At 32.9% G+C, this 10,335-nt stretch overlaps 1 protein-coding gene across 2 annotated transcripts in view; it reads left to right on the top strand.

Moving 5' to 3' along the window:
* The first annotated feature begins 455 nt into the window (after positions 1 to 455).
* Positions 456 to 10,335, top strand: part of LOC111516055 (myrosinase 1-like) — a 122,006-nt gene continuing 112,126 nt past the window's right edge. For both annotated transcript variants that reach the window (XM_074186683.1, XM_074186681.1), the window contains exon 1: positions 456 to 615. In XM_074186683.1, the coding sequence (XP_074042784.1) occupies positions 471 to 615 (145 nt within the window). In that variant the 5' untranslated portion in view covers positions 456 to 470. The remainder of the gene's footprint in view (positions 616 to 10,335) is intronic.

Raw genomic sequence — 10,335 nt, 5'->3', positions numbered from 1 at the left:
TTTAGCTGAGATTCTATCAATTTGCTGGTTCACTTTTTCAGCTACCTTTTTTGCGATGGCTTCAAGAAAAACATCGTCACTCATAAATTCCGCGAGAATTTCTTTTGTTATTTCTTTAGTTATATTCTTCAGTTCACTTTTTTATCGTTCAGTGAATCCCATTGTTTTTATTGTAAAATGAAGCTAGTAACGAACTTAATTATCAATTTGATAGGCTGAATTAAGGTAACTTTCAATATCTGGACCGATACAGAGATGATCCACGAAGTTGCTCTTGTTGTGCAGTGTTCCGTCTTCACCTCCATTTTTTTGTGTTCATATAATTAAGAGATATTGTGTTTGATTATTTTTTCCCATATTTTTTTCTCATTATCGTGAGAACGACTGTGCGTTCCATGTTCGGAGAAGGCTGGCTCGCAGAGAAGTGAACAGATACCTTTTTGAATCGGTTGTCAACGGCTCGATAAGTGATGAACCTCGATAATAATAATTTCGCTCTACAAGTGCAAGACTTCGATAATAGTTATTCATATAAATACTTGTGCTTATGCCCAGTTTCCTCTCTAAGAAAAGGAATTCAATCAACATTGGATCTGGATGCAGAACGATTCCAAGGTAGGAAAACACAGTCTCGTGTAATAAATTCTCATCATTATTCTCTGACCATTAAAAGGCAACTTTATGAAACCGGTCAAACACTCTTTGAGATAGCGAACTCCTATTTTTTTTACAGTCCATTTATCAAATACAAAACATGGTCCATTACGAACCGGATACTTTCGTTTCGTTGTGAAAAGAGTTTTTGACTGCTTTTATATAGTTTTCCTATACTCTATACTATACTCAGACAAACACATCCATTTTCAGATTCTCATTTTCGATAATCAAATTATATCCAACTGGAGGTTCTGATTTTTTTTATTGACTATCGTCTCGTTTAAAGATAGAAAAACAGAGTTGTTTTTATTTGTTCAGCTGCCGGTCGTATAGAATCGTTTCGTACTCCAACGATTTGTTTTTGAACCCATTCGAATATTTTCTCTTCAAGAATATAATTCGCAGATTCTCTTCAACAAACATTTTCAATTTTGTTGAACGTATTCTATATACTCCACTCGGGAGTTTTATAGTGAATATATCTTATTTCAATTACAGTGACCGGCACAAAATATTTATTCGTGAGTGGTCGAATGCTCTGATAAAGATATATTTTTTTCTCATCAATTAGTTCCGGCTGATCACTGATATTTTCATATACGGGGTATTATCAGAATACAATACTATTCGTACTTCATCGAATATCGTTTTGATATTTTAGAAAAATGTATTCAATTGATTGTTGAAATGTCGAATGCAAACAAAATAAAACAGTTTCAAGCTTTACAACAAATGTCCGTAGATCGCATGGGTGATTTAGTTATAATAGCCGAAATGGCTCAAACTAATTCAGATTTATACAACCAATTCAAAGCTCGGTATTCTCATTGTGGGAGTATCTATGAAGAATTTGAAAAATATAATTCAACCCTCGTTCCACTTCTCATTTCGGCTGAAACTTATGACAACGAAGAAATGAAAAAGTTGTCAAAGAGTTTTTATCAGAACTATTATACAGTTAAATCAATTTATTCCCAGTTATTTGAATCAGGTAACACTGTAAATTCTCATACTCCAACTAAGAGTAATGTCAAGTTGCCAAAAATAGATCTTGTCAAATAGGATGTGGAAAACTTTTATAGACCTGTTTAATAGTGTAGTGCATGAAAACTACACTTTAACCAATATAGAAAAATTAAATTATTTGACAACATCTCTTTCTGGTTCACCATTAATTACCGTTAAAGCTATTCCCGCAACTGATGCAAATTATATTGTTGCATATAACACTCTCCTCAAAAAGTATGAGAATCAAAGGGTATTAGCTAATGCTCATTATAACGAATTAGAAAATGCTTTGAAAATTCCAGAAAACAATAAAACCTCAAATAATCTCCGAATACTTCTAGATACTTTCACAGAAAATATCGCAGCATTAAAAAATCTCGGTTTTCCTACAGATCAATGGAGTTTTATTCTATTCAATATGCTTATGAGACGATTGGATTCAGACACCGCTTCTCGATTCGAATTATATCATGGATCTAATGACATCCCAACCTTCGATAAGCTTTATGACTTTGTATCAAATCAATGTGATGCTTTAGATAGAGCTTCTGAATGCCAACAGAAAAAGGTGGTATCTCAGAAATTTGAAATGAAAACCCGACCCTCTCATCATTTTCCAACCCATTCTCCTCGAAAGTCTTTCTACGTTCAAGTCAGAAATACATCTTGTCCTGTGTGTAATGCTGACCATCGGATATATAAGTGCCCTCAGTTTTTGTCGATGCCTACTCGTGATAGGTTCAAGCTAGTAAAAACGCGCAAATGGTGTGTCAATTGTCTAGGTTTGGAGCATGCAATCAGAGAATGTTCCTCGAAGTCCCAATGTTTGAACTATGAACAATTGCATCACACATTGCTGCATTTTGGTGAATCTTCCTTCTCCAAAAATCGACCGTATCAAGCCGAAAATATAGCAAGTCCATTCCGTTCGACAGAAAACTCCCAAACTCAAAATCCCAATGATGTAACTGCATCTAATTTAGTAAACACTCGAACAAATATTTCTTCTCAATCGCCCATAAGAATCCAACCATCAACTTCATTTTTCACTCATGCTGTTGAAATAAATCATACACCTCCTCATTCACTCTCGTCTCAAATCCCAGATACAACAGTTCTTTTGTCGACTGTGCAAATTGAGGTTCTGGATTCTAGAGGTTCATATCAAAAAATGCGTGCCTTGCTTGATACAGGATCGCAAATAAATATTATAAGTCAAAAATGTTTTAATCGTCTGGGATTACATAACCAGAAACAAAATGTTTCCCTCTCTGTCCTCGGCATAAACGATATGAATGTCTCTGCATCCAAAGCTGTCCCCCTTCAAATCTGCCCTCGTAACAGTTCCAAACCTACTCTCAAACTGAATGCCGTTATAATGCCCAAAGTTTGTAATAATATGCCTAGTTATACAATTGATATCAAGTCATGGTCACACATATCAAACTTGAGGCTTGCCGATCCTCAATTCCATATATCCAGTGAAGTTGATCTTCTTCTATGTGCTGATATGTGCTCTCTTATTTTCGAAAATGGCCATATTCGTGGTAATGATAAGCAACCCAGTGCACTTCATACAATTTTCGGTTGGATTCTAATGGGAACACTATCATCTCCTGACTCTCATTCAAGAACCTCCCTACATTGTAGTTGTGATTCTCCCCTCGACTTCTCTCTCAGGCGCTTCTGGGAAATTGAAGAGGTTCCTAGAATTCTTACTTCAACACCAGAAGACACTTTTTGTTAGAATCTTTTTATCAAAACCGTTTCTAGAACCCCCTCTGGCAGATATGTGGTATCGCTTCCGTTTAAAACTTCTGAGCTGTTATTTTCTGGCTCTCGCGAAGTTGTTTTCCGGAGATTTCTCTCCCTTGAACGTAGATTATATCAGAATCCCTCCTTGTCCCTCACAGGACCATAATCAAATGGCAGATTTCATTCATTTCATCTATATTAAAGAAGTGTATAATGTACACTTCTTCAATATAAATCATAAAATCTGTTTGCCATCTGAAGTGATCCATCAGCAAAATATCTCTTACCTCCCATCCGAACCCTTCAACGAGATATTTTGAACATACCATATCATTTTCACCAGTACAATTGCAACCAGTGTCAACAATATCATCTCTCAGGAATTCAGATATCCGATTAGGAAAATTTTAATTTTTTTTTCGTATATCACTTGCATACTTGCTTTCGTCTCCATTAACATATTTACAAATTTCGTAACACTAATAATGATAATAATAATAATAGTGTTTATTTCATAAGATTGAATACATTTACATATAAACAAAAAAAATGCAGAAATAAACATGGCAAGCCACTGAAGCTCATAGAGCTTGTGTATGACAAAAAAAATGAAGGAATTAAAATGAAACAATGAATTAAGTTGACACGTTTTGTGTGTGATGTCAATTGAAAGGGAAAAATAAATGAAGATATCATGAACATGAATCAGTGAACAAACATTACAAACTAAACTATCGGTCATAACATTCATCATTCATACACCATATACGTATAGCAAATGAAAGTCATATATCTTATATTTCATTCACTGTTCTGTTCTTAATATGGTCCTTGTTCACTGCACTTCTGTAGAGTTGCTGTCTATTCTATAAGGTAAGTCCTTGTTCAGAAAGATTGCGACAGTACAGAATATGGTGAACAATAATGACAGATGAATTTCACTAGTTCGGACTTCCATTGTCTACTATCTCTACACTTTTTTATTTTTTTTATTATTTTCTTTTTTCATTCCTTTATTTTTTTTTTTATTCAATTATTATATTTTTACTTGTAGGTTATTTCACTATCATTTCATTTCAGGTTTATTGTTGCTTAATATAATTGTTATTTTCAACTATTCTTTTTTAATTATTCTTTTTTACTTGTTTCAGGGATTTCAAATCATTTTATATAGTAGACAATGGAAGTCCGAACTAGTGAAATTCATCACGAAACATTGTCAATCACCTTCAAACAATAATGACAGATGTGGATTAGAACATATGAATAAAAGTTCAAATATAAGTAGTAAGCTGGTGTATATCATAAATTGTGAAATTATTTCCATTTATACTTCAAATATTTACATTATTTTTTGTGAGAACATGTGATTTTTCTTTCTGTATCACTACTTCATTTTTTTTCGTTCCAATATTTCATTTATCTTATCTATTGTTATATTCGTTAGCCATAATTTCAGTTCTTTTTTAAATCTGTTATCACTTGTAATAGACTTAATTTCGAATGGAACTTCTGCATAGGCAATAGGGCACAAGTATGTGAGAAATCTTTGACTTCGAGATGTACTTACTTTAGGAATTCTTGAGGTTTTGTGCTTGAATCTGGTATCGTGCAAGTGATCCACAGACAATAATTTTCTTTCATATTTCCTATGATAAATAGCGAGACTTTGAAAATATAGATGTCTACATGTAAAAAATTTAGATTCTGCGAAAAGTATTTCAGACGGATAGGTATAATCTTTATTGAAAATAATTTTAATGAGAAATTTTTGAGTGACATTTATAACCCTGAGATGATTATCAGTAATACCTCCCCACACAATTATTCCATAATTGATATGGGACTGTACTAGACTGAAATATAATGTTCGTAGCTGTGCTATGTCAAAATTCTTTTTGAAAAACTCAAATTTGTTCAGTAGAAACCTTATTTTATTCGCAACATATTCTGCGTGCTTACTCCATCTTACATTTTTATCTATTATTATGCCAAGATATTTTATATGTTGTTTCATATTTATAGTCATTGTGTCATTGTCATTATCGATTTCCAACGAGGTATAATCTGGCAATTTGTTGTTGAAATAAGAGAAAGGTACAAAGTGAGTTTTTTTTGTGTTAATTGTCAGCAACCTGCTCTTAAACCAACTGACAATTTTTATAAAATCTCCCTCAACCTTGTCCTTCAATTCATTCCAAGTTTCAGCGCGATATAGTACAGCTGTGTCATCAGCGAAACTAATAATGGTACCTTCTGAATTGACCCTAAACAAATCATTCAAGTAGATATTAAATAGGAGAGGCCCCAATACCGTTCCTTGGGGACTCCATATTCTATGGTACGGTAAGAACTAAGTGTTTCATTTATTTTGACGCATTGTTTCCTATCAGAGAGATAGCTTTCAAATAATTTCAGCGATGTCCCGCTGAAACCGATGTTTTCCATTACCTTTATTAATTTCTTATGTGAAACCGTATCAAAAGCTTTGGCCAGATCGACAAAAACACAAAGACATGGTTTACCATTATCCATCGAATCGTAAATTTGTCTCATTAGGTGAATCATTGCATCTTGTGTTGAACTGGCCTCTCGGAATCCGTATTGATTGTCAAAGAGTATTTTATATTTTTTCAAATATTTATCTATTCTTACTTTCAATATTTTCTCAAATATTTTAGCTATATGACTGATTAATGATATGGGACGAAAATTAATTACCTCCTTTTTATTTCCGGATTTAAATGTTGGTTTGATTATCGAAGTTTTAAAGGCTTCTGGAAAACTACCGGTATTCATGGCTCTATTTATAATATGGGTAATTGGTTTAACTAGGTAATCGACGAATTCTATAAGAGTTTCAGACCTGATGTTATCAAGACCTGGTGATTTACCTTCATTCAGATTATTAATTACATTTTTAACTTCATTTTCTTTGGTGTCTTCTAAGAAGAATGAGTTGGATATTGTTTTGACAGTACGAAGCTAACCCTATATGTGCTATATGATATCCCATACAGGTAAACCATCCAGGTGTACCACCCATACACGTATACCAACCTAAATTAATTTTACAATTTTTGCCTTATCTATTATTTTACAATATATGTTTATAGTTTTAGTTTTAGTTTCTAGTTTTAATCTTCCTCTTTGAAGATGATCACTTAGTGATCGAAACACGTGTCGAGGTGTTGAAAATAACGATTTGGTGTTGGGAAAAAACTCCAGTACTACACCAAAGGTTACAAACAGTGCATCATATGGTTTTCTCAAAGTAAAACTCTTTTTTTTAATTACTCCATCACAAAATCGGTTCAATTTTTTATTTGACCACAACCTAGCAGCCCGGATATGTTTCTCTCTAATCGTGACTCCGGCCATGAAAGGCCATGTTTCGAATCAAGACTCTTGTTGAATAGTTTAGAGATTTAATAATTCGAATATCCCAAAAAATATACATATTTTTCACACTCACCTTCCTCCATAATACATCATCACTAGTATATGTCACCAGTGTTGAAGTTATGATGTCAACAATAGATATTGAAAATCCCAGGACTACACTATCAGATTCTGAATGCCAAAGAACAGATAACAAGATAGTATTAGATGAGCTGAGTACGCTGATTTGTATCGACTGTTTCCGCTATAATAGTATGGTATAAAATAGTTTCCAAAAAATATCACTATGAATGCACAAACTGAGAGATAATGAAGTTTGTGATATTTTTCTTGAATCTTGTCCACCACACATAAACCAATAATGGAGGATAGTAGCGTTATAGAGTACAAAATACTATCTACAAAAACGTTTTGTATCTTTTCCTGAAAAAAAAATTAAAAGAATAAAATTCTTTGGATGTAGACTGAACGATTATAGAAATAATTTGAATAAACTTTCCAAAATACTGAATATATTATAATAATAATAACAATAATATATGTTTCCATATCCAAGAAAAGAGAATTGAAACTTTCTGTTTTTTACAACTTTTATATAAAAGTGGCCACATCCATCAATTTATTCCCATATTCAATCAACATGATTTTGTGATACAACCAATAAATGAATAAAAATATGGTAAATATAACAGTTAACACACTAAAGTATATATCCTTGTGCGTAGGATTACAAGGAAAATAATAATACAACCAACAATTTTTATATTTCATAAAATATTTACATATACAGGGTGTAACACAAGTACGTTAAAATATTCAAGTGACGTATTCCTGAGATAATTTTAAGAAAAAAAGTCTACATCAACTTGCTTCGTTTTGGAGATACGGGGTGTTGAAATTTAATTTTTTGTTCGCTTTTTGAAAATAGCTTTTGTGAAGAATGAGTTATTTGCACGAAATTCAGTACCCGGGGTTTTTTTGACGTGCAAAATCATAATTTCGTATTAATTTTCATGTTACATCTAGAGGGCGCTGCGTACGCTGTCATTATTTATTTCAAATTGACTTAACTTTTTTGACAGTAAACTTTTGGTACTTTTCATTAAAAAATCTGATTTCCACACCTTCTTCAAGTAAAAAGGGTACACCCCCTCTCAGTGCCTTCGCTTCCTATCCATCGTTGGAGATACGCTACGTCTAAAAAATTTCTGGCGATCACACTAAAATGAGCAGGAGCTTCATCGTGCATAAACCAAGAGTGATTTCGGAGACCAATAGAAACATCTATTGGTCTCCTAAATCACTCACTCACAAATGTAGGTGAACATCTCCATTCAAACGTAAGGGGAGAAAATAGGGCCCAATTAAATAATCCCCAATTATGCCTACCCATACATTAAAAGAGAATCTGTCTTGGAAATGAGCTTGCGTTATCGTATGTGAGTTATCTTCCGCCCAGATATGGTTGTTATGGAAGTTCATGATATCATTTCTTGAAAAATTAGCATTATCTGTGAAGATGATTTTCGATAAAATTTGCGAATGTTGTTCAACTTTTCTTTGAAGCCATATGACAGCGTACGCAGCGCCTTCTAGATGTTACATGAAAATTAATACAAAATTATGATTTCCCACGTCAAAAAAACCCCAGGTACCGAATTTCGTGCAAATAACAATTTTTTTGCAAGAGTTATTTTCAAAAAGCGAACAAAAAAATTCGATTTCAACATCCCGTATCTCCGAAACGATGCATTTTCGGACACAAGTTTATCTAGACTTTTTTTCTCAAAAGTGTCTCAGGAATACGTCTCTTGAATGTTTTAACGTACTTATGTTACACCCTGTATATGTATGGACTCATGTATATACACACATATATTACTTACATACACATATCAGACATACACGTATACATATACATATAGACAATAATGGTATGCAGATACACAGTAAATAGTACTACAATAACAATTTAAAATTGAGAAATGGGGTGGTGATAGTAATAGGGTAGTAAATGTGGTAGATGTAGTTATTATTTTTCCTATCTATAAATTTGTGTATTTTCATTCTTGGCGTAGAATGGAGGCATTTTTGTAGAATTTTTTTATCAAACCGAATGAATAGATTTGAGTTAGATCCGTTGGTATTTTAAAGTATATTATGGGTCCTAGGTAAAAGAAGTGTCTCTGTGATAATGTGTTTTCAACATTTGGTAGGTATAACAGATATTACCGCTTTATTTCTCATGTTGTGTACATGATCTATTCACTCAAAATTATTTTTTTAATGATAATTCATCATTATACTTCAGAAGTATAGTTGCCGTAGAACTAGCGCTTTGATCTCTATATAAAAAAAAATGGAGGATAGGCGACATTTAGATTCTTGAGGAAGTTGTTCGTTAGTCCGCCCCATGCTAAAATACCACAACGTATATGTGGTCTAAAAAGAAAGTTGTATTGGATTTGTCAATTTCTTTTGATCAAAGACCCATTTCAAGAACTTGATCAAGAGAATCGAAGATTTTATTTTAAAATTTTCGTTTAACGGCAGATTTTTGAAATACTGTGCAAAAGTTACATAGAAAGTCTCATCTGAATTCATCATGGGAATTTCACTGGCAAACCATTCAATAATATTTTGAAAGTCGTTCTCGACGATGGTTTTCAGTTCAGCCCATGTGTTCGAATGATAATCAATTACTGTACCGTCAGCAAAACTTACTATGTCATCAGATACCATAAGATTGAACAAATTATCTAGGGTATACATTGGAAAGCAGTGGACCAAGGACTATATCATTTCAGGACACAAAAAGACCGATGCAGCGTATAAGTCAGAGAGAGATGGCGATACTTAAAGTTAAGGGAAGCAGACTGGTGAGCACGCGTAATAAACAATCAAAAAACAGGTATGAACAATATAGTGTTTCTATATATTTCTCATAGGTTTCAGATTTCAGATTTTTTGAACTTTTGAAAATTCATATCTTCAAAAATATGAACTTTACCGTGAATTCGTGAAACTTTCTCTATTTGTACTTAGATAGAGAATTAAAAAAAATTGTTAGGTTGAAAAATAACAATTTCTCGCAATTGTTTAAACAATTTCGGTTCTCATGGAGTAATTTCTCCTGAACTATCTTTTTCTCGAAATAAAATATGCTATTTTTTCTTCACAATGGAAATTATCACTGCCGGCACTGAAGATACAACCGTAATCATCGTGATAATGACTTGAATTACTTTCAAATAGGACAGTCTCCACTTACTTTCATCGTGATACGTGGATGAGACTGAAGTAAACTCTTCATCAAAGCAGCTCTCACTCAATGTAGACAAAGCAAAGTTTTCAACATTTTTGAATAAAGCACCTAAAATAAATTAATCATTTTTTTTATTCCCAGTCTGTGATATAGAAGTTAAAACCAGAATATCAGAATTGAAAAATAAAAAATCTAAAGATAATTACAACCTAAATAGTGAGTTTCTAAAAATGGTAGCTGATTTACTT

Source organism: Leptinotarsa decemlineata, unplaced genomic scaffold (assembly GCF_025532065.1).
Source record: "Leptinotarsa decemlineata unplaced genomic scaffold, Ldec_3_MD MMD2_P_RNA_scaffold_4, whole genome shotgun sequence".
Classification (NCBI taxonomy): domain Eukaryota; kingdom Metazoa; phylum Arthropoda; class Insecta; order Coleoptera; family Chrysomelidae; genus Leptinotarsa; species Leptinotarsa decemlineata.
Note: the sequence above shows the minus strand (reverse complement) of the source record. Positions and strands in the feature narration are given on the sequence as shown.